The sequence below is a fragment of the Nymphalis io genome, chromosome 21 (assembly GCF_905147045.1).
Source record: "Nymphalis io chromosome 21, ilAglIoxx1.1, whole genome shotgun sequence".
Lineage (NCBI taxonomy): Eukaryota > Metazoa > Arthropoda > Insecta > Lepidoptera > Nymphalidae > Nymphalis > Nymphalis io.
The window spans coordinates 8,380,289-8,399,189 of record NC_065908.1 but is presented as its reverse complement, the minus strand read 5'-3'; the positions used below and the strand labels follow the sequence as shown (position 1 = coordinate 8,399,189).

Here is an 18,901-nt window from a genome sequence, read left to right as displayed (position 1 = left end):
GTTCTAACCCGGGTAAGCACCTCTGAATTTTCATGTGCTTAATTTCTGTTTATAATTCATCTCGTGCTTGACGGTGAAGGAAAACATCGTGAGGAAATCTGTATGTGTGTAATTTCATTGAAATTCTGCCACATGTGTATTCTACCAACCCGCATTGGAGCAGCATGGTGGAATATTCTCCAAACCTTCTCCTCAAAAGGGAGAGGAGGCCTTAGCCCAGCAGTGGGACATTAACAGGCTGTTACTGTACTGACTGAATTGAATAAACTGAATTTGACTTATATAGATCTTCATTAATACAGACAATGTCTATATACTTTGTTAAATATTTATTATCAAGTTTACATTGGTAAAAGGTCATTCACTAAGAAACCTAGGCAGACGTCTATGAAGTTTGATGTGTTTATAATTCATCTCGTTCTTTCAAGGTAAACACCGTGAGAAACCTGCATGTGTAAGACGAAAATGTACCACATAGATAACTTTTCTTTTGTTTTTTTTTTAACGCTGGAAAAACGCTTTACGCGTTTCGCTAACAAATAACGCTTACGCGGGTATGTAGGGCTCACCGGTGTCCAAGGTGCCGAAAATAAAGGTTTTCACAAATACCCTTTTTTTTCTTTTTTTTTTAACGCTGGAAAAACGCGTTACGCGTTTCCCCCACAGGAACAGTGGGGGGGTATGTGGGGCTCGCCGGTGTCCAAGGCACCGAGTGCGCCCCGAACATCGGAATACACACTAAAAAACCAGCGGCACGCTTAGTCGTAACGAGGAGCGCCACGGGATCGCTTTCGCATGTTACCGTGACCACATAGATACCTACCAAGCTAGGCAAGTGTGGTTTAATAAATCCTAACCTATACAAATGGATGGCAGACTTTAGCCCAGCAAGGGAAAAATGTCAAAGATCGACGTTTCTATTGTTAAAAATTCACATATCTTTGCAAAATTTTCTTTCAGTACTTATTCATAGATTATATATATTTATATTTATTTAAAAAATTGAGATGATTAGTACACCTCCTTACCGCTTTATTTATTTATTTCATGTCCTTCACCCAAAGGTTGAAAATTGAAATTATGTCACATGTGTCTTCTACCAACCCGCATTGGAGCAGCGTGGTGGAATAAGCTCCAAACCTTCTCCTCAAAAGGGAGAGTTCTGAGCCTTAGCCCAGCAGTGGGACATTAACAGGCTGTAACACCAAAAATGAAACGCATATTATTTTTAAAATGGTTTTATAAAACACAATAAATACAGGCTCTAAATAAAGTAATGACAACAAAAAGGTGGGAACGCGTTAAATGAATTGGACAGGACGGCAAGTTTGGAACACTGTGACTTTATAATTACTATTTAAATAAATAAATACGTATATTGTCCATTGGCAGTACATATTTCATAATTATAAAGTTGACCACGTTCGAAATTTTCAAATTTTACATAAAATTATTTTTCAAGTTATATAATGTAAGTAATTATAAAGTCATAACAAGATTGTACACATCACAGGTTATGAAGGACAACAGTACGACAACACATCACGTACAACAATGATTACAGACCACTGCCTCTTTAAATAAAAAAAATATTACATACATTTGTGCACCTTACAATTGTACTAGATAAGCTAAGCAAGCGTTTGAAAGCAATTTGTTCTGATCTTTGGCAATTAAAGACATTATTTGATCCAATTGCAAAAACCAATAAAATGTAATTTACAAGTATCAGATGAATGATCCACACATACAAATAGATTAAGTTAAATAAAAGCTTGAAAAATACAGGATATATAAAAACGATGCTCGGATTTAGTATATATTTATGTATCTTTCTACAATTGTATTCTTATGTATAACAGAATTAAAAAAAAAAAACAAAACTTAAAGCAACAATAGTTTCCCAACTTAAAATTAACTTTGTTTAAAAGTTAAAGAAGTCGAGGAATAATTCAATACACAGATGGAATTCCTGTAATGACTGTACGTGGTTTGAAAATAAATAATTTACTTACGAAACGATTTTATGAAAGAAAATACATATTGCCTGTATTTAGCATGTCGTGAAGTGTTATGTTTTTGTAAATATTAACGGCCCTATTTATAAACGTTGTTCAGCGTGTTTAGTAGAACAATTCTCTCTTTCAATCATCATTGAATTGTCAATCGTAAGACAGCACTGTTTATCAAATCACCTTGTAAACGATATTTATACGCAAAGTCGTAAAAGTTTATAATAAACAACCGATCGCGACTCAATAATTAATTCACAACAACTCAGACGACGGATTTCCATATTTGTACCGGTGTTTATAGAAAAATAATTATTATTTTACAATTTCGAGAAAAATCTAAATCGTTTCGCAGTCGGAACAGTATGAATAATTTATACAAATCTATTGCATTGTATGAAAATTAAGCGTTAAAAATGACTAGGAGAATGTACATAGCAGTTAAACTTATACCGTTTGAATCGATACAATGTATTCATTTCATAATTATTGTCAGATGTCTCTAAACTAGTAATTTATTATTGAAATTTAAATGTTTGTTTTAAAAATATTGTATCTTTTTTTATTGATTTCTTTTAGAATATTTACCGAATCATTGATCCAAACGGTTATAGAAAATAATTATAGAAATAATACAAAATTTTCAAGCGTAGTAAGATACGGTGCCATAACACCTTAAAACTAATCAAAATGTGACAAAAATATAAAGCTTCGATACAAGGTATGTACTTCACCCGATTAACTAATACGTAAAAATAAATAAATAGCAAAAGTTTACATAATAATTAGGGAGCCCTCTGAAGCAGATCAATTAAATTAAACAGAATTTCCTGCCAAGATCATACGCAATGACACTAAACAAAAAAATGCATAAATTTTTTAAACAAATTGTTATTAAGATAAAAGTAAAATAATTGCCACCTGAAGACTCCCATCACCGTTTATAACTTTTACAAATATTCATAAACATTATCTAATGCTAAAAGTAATACAATAAAACCTATTAAAGCTACTCTAAAAATGTTCGACAAAACGAAACATAACTTGGTTTCAACATAACTTGGTTTCAACAACACTAAAATATATCTAAAGTAATAAGTTCGTCGATTTCTAAAATCTTATTTTATAAATAAGTCGTTAAAATTAGTCTTTGTATATTTACACAGAAAGCTCAATACGTCCACTTTAACATTGATCCTTCGAGCCGGATTAATGTTATTTTACAAGAGATATATTGAGTATTCGTAAATTTCTTAGACCCAATTAGAAATAAGGATTTTTTTTAAATTTAGTTTTATTTGAATAATTTTTATTGACTACATAAGCAGCTTTGAGAAAGAAAAGGTTGTAACTAACCATGGAGTTGTTTTATTGACAACAAATATTACAATTCCATATAACACAAGCTTTTATATAAATGATGTTTAGTGGCAGTGTTAGTATTATTACGAAAATTATGAATTACATTATTATACAAATAGGCTTTAGCAACGACCAGCTGCTCAATAAAAGCTGCTTTTCATAAATGATAAGATGTACAGTCAATAAAACAAATTCGCTCATTAAAAAAACACAACATCCTAATCATAAAGCAAAGTCGGATCTGCGCTTCTGTATGGCATGTTACAGTACAAATACCGTAACATGCCGGCTATAATGATGAAAAGTAAAAGTAAGCAAAAATCGCTTTAAAATAAACAGCTTAGAAAGTAGATCTTACAAAGGCGATTCGCTTGAAGCGTATGTAGTCTCATTCTGAGCCTGAAAAATTGCAGCCTTTCACAAGTCAAAGAAATATTATTATTTGGTCGTTAAAAAAAACCATCCTGAAGGATTAAAAAAATATCTGTAATATACTGGCTGATTATAATTATAAATTTTATATTTGTTTAATAAAACATTTCCACATTATTATAGACATTACAGAACCGTCTTTGTTTTATGATTGTAAGATATGTGTTTAAATATTACATTTTCTATTTAATACATGTTTAGTTAGAGACTAATCACATTTCAACTTAATTACAATGTATATAAGGTTTAAACTTAATTAATCGTTTTAATTTATTAAATGCTACATTTAAGTTACAAAATTAACGACTGTGTTACCGTGAAAAACCGAAACAAATTCTTCTGAATATTAGAATGATTGTAAGTTACGTTATTTTTTAAGAGTAATCAGTAAAAAAAATATAAGCGATAACATAATGAGATTTTTGTTTTTTTTTTTGGTTATTACTTACAATAATAAAATAAATAAATAACTAAAACTATTGTCATGAAGTTTACCTAAATGATATAAAAAGCTTTTTGTGAAATACAAATAAATAAGATACGAAAAACTTATTTTGCTAAACACTAACTCCGACACTGGCAACATTTAAATATAATTCAAACACGTTGATAATTTAGAAAGAACTATTCGACAGCATACCTAAAAAGAATATAAAAATAATTTAAGCTTTTGTCTTTTTCTGTCTTTTCGTATTCAAATCACAGACAAATAATAAATTAAAATAATTTAATTTTACCAAACAACGATTTGCTTCCGAAATATTATGTTTTTCAAAAACAGTGCGTGAAATATAAATAAGCTCGTTGTATAACTGCGTATTTTCCTTATGAAACGTTCTTTAAAAATCTATCGCTATCCTTTTCTTCTTTAAATTTTCTAGTATAAAAGAAAAGGGTAGATATAGTTTTAAGTGACTCGGCTTTAGCATAAGAGTGGGCGTTGTGACATTAAAGTCATATTGTTAAAGCTATGCATGCGACACTGGACCGTAGTGCTGAAGCAATAAAAGCGTGTAATAGCATCAGTCGGTAATTATTTCCCGTTCCTTGTGGTTCTCTATGCAGGGCTCTTCTATGACTGACTCCGTTCGCTCAATGTCTATGTTGTCAACTTCAGTAGGTTTATCGCTAGAAATAGTACAATATATTAAATATGAAATATTATCAATCGAAACCGATTGATAAATAAAAGGTAAGAACGCGTGAATCTTAACCGATGAACGTGGGTTCAAACCCGGGCAAGCACCTCTTGATTTGTATGTGCTTAATTTCTGTTTATAATTCATCTCGTTCTTTTCGGTTAAGGAAAACATCGTGAGGAAACCTGCATGTATATAATTTCACCGAAAGTCTGCCACATTTGTATTCCGCCAACCCGCATTGGAGCAGCGTGGTGGAATAAGCTCCAAAACCTTCTCCTCAAAAAGGGAGAGGAGGCCTTAGCCCAGCAGTGGGACATTTACAGGCTGTTACTGTTACTGATAAAAAAATTATGTTTTTTTTTATTATTAATTTTTTGTATGACATTTTTTATTAATTAACAAACAATATCATACAAAAAATAGGATTTATAAAAATTCACAAATTTTAAATGTTTTTTTTTTGCAAGAGGAATACAAATGTTTCGATGAAGTGAGTGTAAGGTGAGCGACTCACGTGCGCTCGGCTCGCGACGCAGACGCCGACAACGCCAGCGACTGCGGGCGACGCAGCCAACCGCAGCGCTCCTCCTGACACACACACACACAGAGATCAGTAAGCGGGCGGTCGCGTTACGTACCGCGACGGCCTAGCGCGGTGCGACGACGGGCGTGAAGTGTCAAACGTATAATAATAGCGCGAAAGGCCCGAGCGAGTAATGGCCGGACTACGGACCTAGGAATCAAGCGATCTATTGCGCGAGTGGCGGGGGTATAAAACCGATTCAGTGTTATCGCTCGGTGTCAGCGCGTCCGTTAACAATTTAGTACTACACCAGCTCGCTCGTCATAGGCCCTTGGCTAATTTACGCACACGTGAGCGTGCGCCACACGTGCGCCACGCGTGCGCCACACATGCGACAGCGCGGTACCTGCGGCGTGAGCACGGCGCTGATGTCGGTCTGCGTGGCGGCGGGCTGCGCGCGCGCGCGGCTCACGGCGCGCAGCACCTCGCGCACGCAGCCCTGCAGCTCCGACACCTGCGGACACGGCACATGTACAAAGCTCCTCGCGAGCGAGCACAGCGGCGGCTAGCGTGCTTTATCCGTCACCTGGGCCTGTAGTGACACGCACGTCTCCGTGAGGTGCCGCAGGGCTTCCGAGTTATCTTCTGACTCTGACGCTCTGTTCTTAGGATCTGAAATGAACACAGAGGAGTATAGTAACTGTCAAACTGCCGGTTAAAGGCCCCCGCTTGCGGAAAACAATGGTTCACTGCATGTATATCCATGTGGAAGCATGTTGGATGTTTTCGTTTACCGCCGAGCATGAAATGAATTATTATAAAGATATTGAAATACATTGATTTTTACCCGGATTCTTTGTTCTACAATCACACGTTCTAGCCACTGGGCTACGTTGACTATAACCAAACAAATAATAGTTTCAATAACATTTACCAGTACTCTGCAAGGTGGATACTTTTTTCCAGAGCGCGTTGATCGCCTGCATCTGCAATTGCTGTATTTTCCTCTCGCTCTCTAACGCGGCTTTCGTCGCTTCCATATCGCACGTCAGACGCCTTTAAAATACAATAAAAAATATGCATGAGATGATTATCTGTCAATTTTATAACTAAAAACTAGCTGCGTTCAATGTCATATATTTATGTATATTTCGGAATTTCCGATATCCTTTAAGTTTTTATTATACAAATTGGAAACATATATGATTATAATTTTATATTATATACGATGTTGACAACAATTGCTATCTTCTTTGGTTGTGTTGCCTCATTAAAATATAGACTCCAATCCTCATTTTGCAAATTTATCATGAGATATACTTTTTCTTATTATTATTTTTTTTACAGATTAATTGAAATGTAATATTATGCAATATTAGTATATTATTCAATGTGATTCTATTCCGCTAGTGAGTTAGTCACTTTTATATTTTTGCATGCTGCGTTTGCATCTAGTGGGATACCTTATTTATTGTATCCAGTTTTGCGAACGAAATGAATAAATAAAAATTATTTATGTTTAAATAATTTTAAGAATATTACCTAATAATTTTATATATTATATAAGTATGTGACTTACTGTATGTGTTGTCTCGCTCGCGCAGCTTGAATCGCATGAAGTATCCTCAAAGTATCCTTATTCAGGTTCCTACTTCTATAACCCCTCCACATCTTCTGTATAGTGACGGCCGCCATCGTCTCCACGCTCATCTTCTTCTGACGCCTCTGATTCGACGCGAGTTTTATCACTTCCAGCTTATCTGGGTCGATATTGTCTTCTCGGTCACTCAAGCCGTTCATCCTTTTTTCGTTTTTCACGTCCACTTTCGAGAGACTACCTTTTCGTTCAATTTTCGACCTTAACTTAGGGGAGGAGGTCGCACTCTTCGTAAGCTTTGGCGAACCTTTGAAGTTTTTACCGATCGTTTGTCTCCTTTCCTCATTAATACTGCTGTTGCTCGACTGCGAGGACGTGTTGGACACACTGTTAGCAGAGTTGGTACATTTGGGTATGGTTTTTTGAATGTCATAGATGGGGTCCTGGTAGTCGGGGCTCATCAAGGATTCCGGTACCGGGACCATTTTCGAAGCGGCTTCCAGAGATTGATTTACAGGCTTAGTCTGTGCTGCTGTTTGACATTCTGGAAAATAAATCAGAGTTTTTGGTTTATAAATGAAATATAAAAATAAAATTAAAATACTTTAAAGGATAATACGTTTATATTAAAGTGCAAAAGTACAAATATACGCAAACTAAAGTACACATTAATTTTCTCGGCTAATCTGATAAGACAGCAAAGCCCATGGACCCACCGGGATGGGGTCAAGCTAAGTACTGCCGTGCTTAAAGGATTGGAGTCGTCAAATTCCTCGCGGCGCCCCGCGACCAGCGTACCTGCGCGGCGCTCGGAGTGCTGCGGGCTGTCGAAGGTGGAGGGCGGGTGCGCCGGCAGCTCCCCGGAGTACGACGCGGACATGACGTGCGAGGGCGAGCCCTTGTGCGCCAGCGCGGCGTGGAAGCTGGAGCTCAGGCGGTCCGGCGACCGGCCCACGTGCCGCTGCGATATCCGCGCTGCGGGTACACACTGCACTTGTACTTTTTTTTATAGAATAGAAAGGCGGACGAGCTGACACCTGGTAAGTGAGATGGTAAGCGGTCACCGACGCCCATAGACATTGGCATTGTAAGAAATGTTAACCATCGCTTACATCACCAATGCGCCACCAACCTTGGGAACTAAGATTTTATGTCCCTTGTGCCTGTAATTACACTGGCTCACTCACCCTTCGAACCGGAACACAACAATATTAAGTACTGCTGTTTTGCGGTAGAATATCTGATGAGTGGGTGGTACCAATCCAGTCCAGCTTGCACAAAGCTCTACCACCAGTCAAAAGGAAGACAACATTCAATTACAAATATTCATCATTACGAGCAGTTTTCGAGTAGAACTTTTTTAATTATTAATATATGCTTTAGTCCATGACTTACACTGCATCCTCGGCGATTGTATTCTAGACTTCACCGGGCTGTGGTTTTGATCTTTAAGCTGTTGTTGATGATGCTGAGCCTGCCGGTAGTAATATTTAGATACACATTAAGTAATATAATACAAGGGATCAATTTCATCCAACAAATTGCAGTTTTCATCCGGGATTCGTAAACGAATGATTTTATATACGTTACAAAGTTAGTACGTTATATACTTTTAATGAGTTCCAAATTACGATGGTACCAAGTAAATATGACTAAACCTACATCTTTTCCTTCTTATTCAGAAGTTACACAAATGTCTATGATAAATTTACCAATTCCACTAGTATGTTTATTTATTTTTTAGTTTAAATATTTGGCGATTGTGCTACAAGCCTTACCTTGCTGAGGATGAGGCGCAACTTCCGCTGGTCTTCCGTCTCCAGCGCGTCGGCGGTGAGCGGGCAGCTGGCGGCGAGGTACTCGCACAGCTCGCGCTGCTGGCCCGGGTGGAAGTGCCGGCCCTTGCCCTGGCTGTACAGCCACTCCGCCTTCAGGCTGCGGACCAGAAATAGTATGATACCCTAACTGCCGGGACCCAATCAATTTACAATCTCTCAGTAGTATATTACTTCACCGTTATTTATTTATATAATATTCTTTATTGCATACCAAGACTTAAAATATAAAATCAGATTTACAAAAGTTGCATGAGCTGCAACAGGCGACCCTTATCGTTAACCCTTACCAATGCAAGGCAACCTTCGGGACAGAAGACTGATTATCAAATAAAATAAAAATGTGTGATACAATCTCTAGCAGGTACTTTACAACTTCGTCACGGTAGCATGCGAAAGCGATCCCGGAGCGCCCCTCGTTAAGATGGAAAGGGTACCGCTGGTTTACCCCACATACTGCCCCCCACCGTGGGGGAAACGCGTAACGCGTTTTTCCAGCGTTAAAAAAATAAAAATAAAAAAAGGTACTTCACAACTTACCTCTCTATAGCGCTCACTATGAATCCGTCGATTGATTTAACGCTCATTATCCAATTGAGAACGAAGGGACGATAATCGAAGCCACTGTTGTTTTACATTAAGAAAATTAATATACAATAGCATAAAAATATACATACTAATGTACCATATACATATGTCATAGATTACCTGACAAACAACCTGAAAATGTTAACTATTTGAAAAGAAGGCTTAGAGCTTATAGCGGAACGCTGATTTCAATTATGGCAGAATTACATCCAACAAAATCTTATGTCACAATGTTTACCTTCACAGCCGAGCTTGAGTGAGTGAGTGAATTATTATCACATGAAAACTCAATGATGTTTGTTCGCATTAGAAGCTACAGTCTTCAGTCAAAACCATAAAATTTCTCATTTATAGAATAGGTCGGCTGTTGATTGGGCCACTAGATAGAAAGTGGTCACGACCCATAACCATTGGCGCTGTAAGAAATATAAAACGTTCTTTACATTACCAATGCGCAGCCAACCTCTGCAAAATAAAATGTTATGTCCCTTGTGTCTGCAGTTACACTGGCTCATTCAAGGATCAGCGAGCTAATGAAAATGGAACACAACAATATTGGTAGAATATGTGATGAGTGGGTGGTACGTACCCAGAAGGGCTAGCACAATGCCCTAACAACAAGTAAAATAATAATAAATGTATATCTACTATATATTTTTTTTTCTGAAATAAACAAACCTCCACAGACATATTGTCATTTTTTTTTTTTTTTTTTCTGCGCCTGTCTGCCCCTTTGGTGTATCTTTTTTACTCACATTTTGATTGATTTAATTTTTTATGCACCTGCTTGTTTAATTTTAGCTAAAACAATATTTATAATAAAAAAATATTCGAAGGATACAGCTTATCCTTTCCAGCCATTGCGACACAGGGATTGCCTTGCATGGTGAAACTATCCAGTTGGCTCAGGTGCACCAGGTGAGACACTTCATTCAGGTCCTGGATATTGTTGTGAGCGAGCCCCAGATGCGTGAGCTGAGTAGGCAGGTAGCGCTCGCACTGCCGCATGTCCATTATGCGGTTACGTTCCAAGTTGAGATGCTGGAATGTAGCTCATTGATTATTACATGTATATGATTTATAAAAATGAGTAACTACAGAGTTTCTTGTTGGTGCATCTCGGTAGAAATACATACAAAACTAATGGTAGCTTTACATTAAAAATAATCTTGTTAAATGATGATTCAGTCTAAGAGACAGAGTTTAATAAAAATTTGTTTCAATTAGTTTTGATTGATATATGTATTTAAGTCTATATGTGGAAATAGATTTACCTTTAAATCTTTCAGATAAGATATATCAGCTATAAATGATATCTGATTGTTGGAGAGATCCAAGTGTTCTAAATGAATGTTGTGGTTCAGATGTTCTATTGACTTGATGTTATTACCTTTAAAAAAAACATATAATAAAAAGTAACAGTCTTAAAATTTCCCACAGGCAGAATATCGTCCCTTGTTGAGGAGAATGTTTTTAGAGGAGTTTGGATACACATGACGTCAAATTTTATTTGTAAAACCCAAGCAAATAAAATTGACAGATCTATCTGCATTTCCAAAAAAAAAATTCCCGTTTTAAAGTGAATGTGGCTACTCGCAAGTAACCAAAATCAAATTAAATACTAGTTTCCTTGTATGTCTGTCTATCTGGGGTAATCTTGAAAGTGACAACAAATTAGAAAAAGTAATTTGATTATTTTATTTGGAAGTATTCCAGGGTAGAGTTTAGTCTTTATTTCATTTAAACAAGTTCAGTCTATCAACAGTAATAATAACTTATAGTTTATGTTCATATTTGTCAAAGTATATAAGCAGATCATTATCATAACTTAAAACTATTCTCGGGTATTTTCTAAAAATTCATCAGGAAGAAAAAGGTATAGCTTTGTATATTATTCCATGGAAATACAAATTTAACCCAGGCAAAACTTCCACACACACAAAAAAAAATTCACATTTTCCTATAAATCCCACAATTACTATGCCTGTCCTTGTCTAGGGTCCAAATCATCTCTGTATCAAATTTTATTAAGATTAGTTTAGTTGTAATGAGGTAACAAACAACAGACAATCACTCTCCCATATAAAATACCAGTCTGATTAGGAATTAGAAATTTATCTCACCTGCTAACTGCAACACTTTCAAATATAGCATGTCTTTCAGGCCTTCTATTTGTAAAATCCCATTGTTGTTGAGAGCAAGAGTGCGAATGTTGGTCAGTCTGGACACTCCATGCATACGGACGAGAAAATTATTGCATATTGACAGCTAAAATAAATTACAACACCAATAAGTGACATGATGTTATTAATAAATTTCCAATTTGAATTGAAATAATTTAAGCTTAGCTGTATCTGTTGCTTGATTTTTTTTTAAGCAAAGCATAGCAAAGGCTATACAGGCAAGTTTACATATTATAAGTGTATCTATTTTAAATAACAGCTATTTTGGTATTTGGTTTCGGAATTATAACTTTTAAAGAAATATTGTTTTAAATAATATATGCACTGTATGTAAATGTTTTATTTTGCATGTTTGTTGTATGATTGACTTGCATTATGCTTGGCAGATGATTGAATAATTAATTATAGCCTCATTAATTTACACACCAGTGAGATTAATAAAAAATCGACGATGTGATTAATCAAATATTACTATAAAAAGCATATTACGTTTTCAATTCGACTGTAGGAATCGATGTTATCCAAGCGCTGAAGTTCATTTTGGTCAAGAATTAAACTGATGATAGGTTTTGATTCTTCCGGAGGCGCTTTCTCTATTTTCTTTAGCCCACGCCTCGACAAATCAAGCGTCTCGTTGTTAGAATCAACTACAACAAAATGAGCGGTTATAAGAAACAAATTTAGTTAACAAACCCGTCTTAAAATATCTACTTACCCATTTTTAACAAATCTTTAGCATGTTTTGATTTTAAATAATCCTAATGTTAGATTTCCATAAAAATCAACATTCGTAAATTAACGTTCCGAACACCAAAACAAACTTCGAGTAATTGTCAATGAAAGATTGATTTAAATTTGTATCAATTTTTTACATAGTATTATAGCGTAAATAATATAATTTTCTTTAAAAATGAGGTTAATAAATGTAAATGATATTTATCATGAAATGGAATAGAATATTTAATTAATATATAATTTTATTTTCGACACGCCTTAGTAACAAGCTTAAAAATTACATCTTGATCCTTGATTAGTTTTGGAACCGACCTGACATGACATAAGATAAGATTGGCTTATGGTAAATGGTAATGGCGAGTGGCGACATTCATACAACATAGCACTTGTTTAATATTGAAAATGAAATCTCAATTCTAATTTGAAAATAAGCAAACTAATGTAAATAATAAATTAAAAATGTAAAATATTAATTTAAATTATTTCTTTTATCGTAAAATCTCCAGTTTTCTACAGCTCAATAATTAAGCTTAAATAGTCTCAATTTTTATAGCAACTGAGCCCCGAAGTGTGGACAACACTACGTTTTACAGCAGCGGTGTAGTTGTGGTGAGGTTAGTGTTAGTTAATATTACGGAATATTTGTTTTTGTTGCAAAAGAATAATAAGTAAATATAGCAGACTAGGTTTAAACTAACTAAGGTTACATTATAAACAATTACAAATAATTTTAATGGAGCTATTCATTCAGCTTTATCCTTAATTAAAAAGGACGCTTTAGTTGACATTTTTTTGGATCGACTTATTTTCTCCTTTTATAGCGGTTTAAGGAAATTCTAATTAGACTTTATTATTTATAGCTATAAAATAACAAAATATATTGTAAAATTCATAAATAGTTAAAAAGCCAGGCACGTTTTAAGGGTCTATTTATAGCTGATACTATGTAACCTCTTTTAGGCGGGAGAATGGTTTTGGCAAAGGGCCTGAGGCCCGCGCAGGTTGTGTTGGGAATATTAGCAGTGCGTATTCTATCCGTTTTTTTGGTGCAAACCTGGTATGTGCCTGACGAGTACTGGCAGACTTTGGAGGTAGCGCACAAACATGCATTCGGCTACGGAGCACTAACCTGGGAGTGGCAGAAAGGCATAAGAAGCTACTTATACCCAAGCATTGTAGCAGTTTTATACACGATTCTTAAGTTCACTGGACTTGATTATGTGGATGCAGTGGTAAGTTTTTTTTTTGTAAATACCAATAAAGGAAAAATGATAAAAATAAGTTGCCATTGATATATGTATATATATTTTTTTTAAGGTTTTGTTGCCACGCATCTTACAAGCTATTATAAGTACTGCAGCAGATTATAGCTTTTATAAATGGACTGGCAAGAGAAAATGGGCACTGTTTTTAATTTTATCATCTTGGTTTTGGTTCTATACATCTAGTAGGACTCTTCTGCAGACCTTGGAAACTGCTCTGGTGGCCATTGCAATGTCCATCTTCCCATTTAAAGCGGGAAAACTTGGTTATTACGAAAATGGTATGTTTTTCATCATGATTATAAAAGTTATTTCATCATCATTCATCATGATTATAAAATAATCAACATTTATAAGGAAACAAAAATTTAAGATTTAATCGTATATAAATGCATATAAAATATATATAAAAAGTAAGAATACTTTATTGAATTTAAGTCTGAATTATATCAATATTTTAATTAATTTTTCCTTATACATAATTAGATATACTGAACTAGTAATTTGATGTTAGTACAAAAAATGATAATAACATAAAACCAGAAACACGCAGCTGAGCTTATTTAAATTTAGATTGTATTTAAATAATATTTAAAATGCAGGAATAATATTGTAGCTTATTTTATTTTTATTGACAATACTTGTTATATCTTGTTTTCAATATGTTACTTTGCTTTTATCTTTTTTTATGTATACTAAACAAATTGACCAAATGTACTTTAGATATATTTCTGTGTGTTAATGTGATGGGAAGTATATAAATAATTTATTGCTTAATTTCAGAAAACAATAACTGGATATGGCTGGCTTGTTTGTCAGTGTTTGTGCGACCGACATCAGCTCCAATATGGCTAGTTCTCGGAGTTTACAATGTCATGACAACCAGACAGGGACGACTCAAGCTTCTTTTAAGAACCTACATGCCTATTGTGTAAATTGACACATTTAAAACAACTTTTTATTAAACTTAAGATTTGCCTAAATTAAACTAACTTTTAAATATAAATTTTCATGTTAAAGTTTGTTAATAATCTCTGACAGTCAAAAAAATTGTGTAGATGTATATTGTGAATGAATAAATAACGAAAAGCTATAGTGAACATTTTCTGTGTTTCAGAGTTCTATCGGGTGGAGCTTTAGTGGCTCTGGACTCATACTTTTATGGTAGACTGATCATCACTCCCTGGGAATTCTTCAAGTTTAATGTGCTTCAAAACATTTCCTCTTTCTATGGCAAGCATCCATGGTGAGTTTTATTTATGCTTATATATATATTTGAAAATAATAATATTTTTTTTATAAATTTTTAATCTTATAAATTATTTGGATGTACTTCAATAAAAATGCGTCTATATTGTATTTAATAATACCATAAACTTAACCATATCAGCCAGTGAATGTCCCACTGCTGGACTAAAGGCCTCCTCTCCTCTCCTTGAGGAGAAGGTTTGGAGCTTATTCTACCACGCTGCTCCAATGCGGGTTAGTAGAATACACATGTGGCAGAATTTCATTGAAATTAGACACATGCAGGTTTCCTCACGATGTTTTCCTTCACCGTAGAGCACGAGATGAATTATGATGACAAATTAAGCACATGAAAATTCAGTGGTGCTTACCCAGTTTGGACCTACGATCAACGGTTAAGATTCACGTGTTCTTACCACTGGGTCATCTCTGCTTTAGTAATACAATTATAAGAATCATGTAAAATAAATAATCTATAGTTTATAAATATTGTTCAGACAATCAAAACTATATTTTTCATTTTATTTAATTTTAGGCATTGGTACTTATTACAAGGTCTTCCGGCAGTACTTGGTATTAATATTGTCCCATTATTATGGTCAATCGTATCAATAGCCCAAAGGCCAAAAGAAAATAGAATTGGACTGGTCCTGTTAGCGGCCGCTTCCCTGCATATTGCAGTACACAGGTATTTTTCTATATATTAATATAAAGAAATTCCAATCCTACGAATAAAGAGGTATTGAATAGAAATGTGCTTGGTAGTACATGAAAAGACAAATATAAATTACAGAAAAATTTAATTAATGGTTGGTCTTATGGTTAAGTGAGTATCTCTTCAAGAAAATCTTTGGATCAAAAACATGAGCTTGACAAAGCAGTAGGAGGAATGTATTTGGTAAATCTAAATACTTTGCTTGCAAAAATGCTTTATATGTAAATATTTATATAATTTTGTGTAAAAAAATTTTCTATAGTTATGTAGAGTACAACCTAAAAGTTTTCTATATAAAGTGTCCACCAATCACCAGTTTCTGAAAATGTTTTAAAATAATATATATTAAGACCAATATCCCTTTATTTTTAATATGTATTACAAATGTGACAATTGATAAATATAATTGTTCGCAGCTTTATACCGCACAAGGAATTCCGGTTTATTTTGCCTTTGGTTCCGATTTTTCTGTATTTAATCCAAGATGTCATAGTGCCCTGGAGTAGAAAAGCCAAGAGGTAAGCTATGGTTTCTTGTACATATTAAATTATTAAATATTAAATCCGGTTTGAAGGGTGAGTGAGCCAGTGTAATTACAGGCACAAGGGACATAAAATCTTAGTTCCCAAGGTTGGTGGCGCATTGGCTATAAGCGATGGTTGACATTTCTTACAATGCCAATGTCTAAGGGCGTTTGGTGACCACTTACCATCAGGTGGCCCATATGCTCGTCCACCTTCCTATTCTATAAAAAAAAAAAAAAAAATAATCGCAATATAATTTTAAGAGTCATAATAAAACCAAATGAACTAATATTTTCAAAATAAAAATGTTCTATGTTTTTTACAGAACAGGAATATATCAAAATTATTTTATACTTTAATACTTATTTATCTATATAAGGTAAAACAATCTTTAAGTGGGATAACTTTAAACATAAACGCTGTCTCACATCTCATATTTCAATTATAAAAGTTTTTTATATATATATAATATCAGTTAACAAGACAAATACATACTTTTTAAAATTTGAAATCTTATTATGACAAAGTTGTTATATCTATTGTCTGGTAATAATGCTTCGCTTTGAAAGAACACCAATATAATAAGTAAATATGTAACATGGAAAGAAAGATGAATATTTTTTTCAAATGAATGTGCTCAAATAAAATAATTTCAATTATTACAATAATTATGTCTTAAATACATTTGTTCATAGATGGCAGTTATATACAGTGGCTCTTGGCATACTCATTGGAAATATAGTACCCAGCATTTATTTTGGTATGGTCCATCAAAGTGGTACATTAAAGGTGATGCCTCTGCTAAGAGAGGCATTACCAAATAATCGGTCTTCCATCCTGTTCATGATGCCTTGCCACTCCACTCCTCTGTATAGGTAAGATATTTAAACACTGTTTATATTTTCTAAAAAAAAATTGTCCTGTCGGTTACCTTAGTTGAATGAGTTGAATAAGAAAGAATAGCAGATACATTTTATTTTCTTTATATATGTGAATCCGTTTATAACAGTGAACATTTTGCAGTCACCTACACATGAATGTGTCAACCCGCTTCCTCAAATGCGACCCGCCGGCCGCCGCGCAGGTCTACGAGTCCGAAGCGTTCTATCACAACCCGCAGCGCTGGTGGCGCTCGGAGTACTCCACCAGGCAGACGCCTTCGCTGGTGGTGTTGTTCGACGTGCTGCGAGGCAGAGTGAAGGACCTGCTGGAGGGATACAAGCTTATACATGAATTACCTCACACACAGGTATATTATAAAAAAACATAATAGAGAGAGAATACTGACAACATTTTGTTAATCTTAAAGCCAATAAACTGTGACAGATGTTGTCTACTCCCACTTTCATAGCTGGATGAGTTGGAATTCCAACATCAGAGTGGCTAGAAGTGAAAGACTGTTTGGTCTTTTCGAGTCATGGTAGTGTGATACTGTAAATAAACTTTTCTTTAAAGTTAGCCTTGACTAAACAAGGCAATTAATTGTATAAAATAAACGATTGAATTATAATAAAATTATTAAAAAGACTTCAACTACATGTTTGTCGTGGACTGGCAGTACATCTGCTTGGAGTAGAATTGGAAAAGAATATTGTGCATGGGAAATACTAAAAAAGCATTTAATATAATACACGACATCCTTCTCGCGAAGTCGCGTGCGCAATCTAGTATATTATATAGATAAATATGCTAATATATGTTAGTAACTCTTAGCACTCTTAGTAAGTAAATTTGTTTTTATTTTATATATATATATACTGGTGGTAGAGCTTTGTGGAAGCTCGTCTGGGTTGGTACAACCCACTCATCAGATATTCTACCATAAAACAGCAGTACTTGGTATTGTTGTGTTGCGGTTTGAAGTGTGAGTGAGCCAGTGTAATTACAGGCACAAGGGACATAACATCTTAGTTCCCAAGGTTGGTGGCGCATTGGTGATGTAAGAAATGGTTAACATTACTTACAATGCCAATGTCTATGGGTGTTGGTGACCACTTACCATCCGGTGGCCCATATGCTCGTCCGCCTTCCTATTCTATATTTAAAAAAAAATGTATATAAATTTGATTATAATTTATTTATTACTTTTCCAGTACCCAGAAGGCGAAGTAGGAGAAAAAGTGCTAGTGTACCAGAAGATAGAAAGACAAGCGAGTGCAACAACAGATGAAATTATTCAATGATAGAAGTATAGAGAATATTTAACTGTTAGTAAAATATTCTTTACCTGAATAGTTGATATGGTCTTTTTATTGGACCTAATTACTATTCAAACTACAATCAGGTTGAACAGTGATGGTATAATGTTCAAAATAGATTTTTTTACAACTATACGTTTTTATTGACTAAGTAGATTTTATTAAATGGTAGTTTACTATACAAAAAAAAAAAAGATAAAATTGCCAATAATGAAAATAGTGTAAGTAGTTAAGTGTAATGATTCATTATTCATATTTAAAGCATTTTACATTAAATTCAAATTGCATTTTTACTTATCATTATTATTCTTGAATTTCTTTAATTATAATATATACATTTAATAGAAAATATAATTATTATTTATATGTAATTTCTTTCAGTAAATATAATTTTATTTTTAACATCTCGGAAGTTTTAGATTTAGTATAGGTTTATATTAGTATTAGAAATGACAAAAAACATTTGGTTTTGGTGTATTTTATTAAATTTTTAGGCTTAGAATTTAACATGTCGCAATTTGTGATTAAAAATTTTATCTTTTACT

The 18,901-nt window shown here is 34.3% G+C and overlaps 2 protein-coding genes across 4 annotated transcripts; one reads left to right on the top strand and one right to left on the bottom strand.

The window, feature by feature from the left end:
* Window positions 1–4,243: 4,243 nt before the first annotated feature.
* LOC126776777 (centrosomal protein of 97 kDa) lies at window positions 4,244–12,697 on the bottom strand. Its single transcript, XM_050499527.1, has 15 exons — window positions 12,390–12,697; window positions 12,164–12,321; window positions 11,615–11,759; window positions 10,766–10,881; window positions 10,333–10,532; window positions 9,444–9,527; window positions 8,847–9,003; window positions 8,464–8,542; window positions 7,867–8,043; window positions 7,051–7,612; window positions 6,406–6,527; window positions 6,058–6,143; window positions 5,878–5,985; window positions 5,463–5,536; window positions 4,244–4,934 (listed from the first exon to the last, which is right to left on the bottom strand). The coding sequence occupies exons 1-15, from the start codon at window positions 12,391–12,393 to the stop codon at window positions 4,829–4,831; spliced, it is 2,178 nt and encodes a 725-aa protein (XP_050355484.1). The 5' UTR covers window positions 12,394–12,697; the 3' UTR covers window positions 4,244–4,828.
* Window positions 12,698–12,945: 248 nt separating this feature from the next.
* Window positions 12,946–18,625, top strand: LOC126776816 (GPI mannosyltransferase 3). Of its 3 annotated transcripts, none has more exons than XM_050499621.1 (10): window positions 12,946–13,023; window positions 13,370–13,641; window positions 13,727–13,952; window positions 14,455–14,602; window positions 14,789–14,917; window positions 15,455–15,607; window positions 16,051–16,152; window positions 16,854–17,033; window positions 17,182–17,407; window positions 18,252–18,624. In XM_050499621.1, exons 2-10 carry the CDS (start codon window positions 13,378–13,380, stop codon window positions 18,339–18,341), a joined length of 1,518 nt encoding a protein of 505 aa, XP_050355578.1. In that variant the 5' UTR covers window positions 12,946–13,023; window positions 13,370–13,377; the 3' UTR covers window positions 18,342–18,624. The 3 variants fall into 3 exon arrangements, with proteins under 3 accessions (XP_050355578.1, XP_050355579.1, XP_050355576.1); XM_050499622.1 differs by lacking the exon at window positions 12,946–13,023 and adding an exon at window positions 13,045–13,111; XM_050499619.1 differs by lacking the exon at window positions 12,946–13,023 and adding an exon at window positions 13,058–13,077 and having other exon boundaries at window positions 18,252–18,625.
* The last annotated feature ends 276 nt before the right edge of the window (window positions 18,626–18,901 follow it).

Coding starts and splice junctions, on each gene's coding strand:
- LOC126776777 (XM_050499527.1), bottom strand. Junction 11,760..12,163: donor CCTACAGTCGAATTGAAAAC/GTAATATGCTTT, acceptor AATTTATTTTAG/CTGTCAATATGCAATAATTT. Junction 8,543..8,846: donor TGCGCCTCATCCTCAGCAAG/GTAAGGCTTGTA, acceptor TACTACCGGCAG/GCTCAGCATCATCAACAACA.
- LOC126776816 (XM_050499619.1), top strand. CDS start 13,378: ATGGTTTTGGCAAAGGGCCTGAGGCCCGCGCAGGTTGTGTTGGGAATA. Junction 13,953..14,454: donor ACTTGGTTATTACGAAAATG/GTATGTTTTTCA, acceptor GCTTAATTTCAG/AAAACAATAACTGGATATGG. Junction 17,034..17,181: donor CACTCCACTCCTCTGTATAG/GTAAGATATTTA, acceptor AACATTTTGCAG/TCACCTACACATGAATGTGT.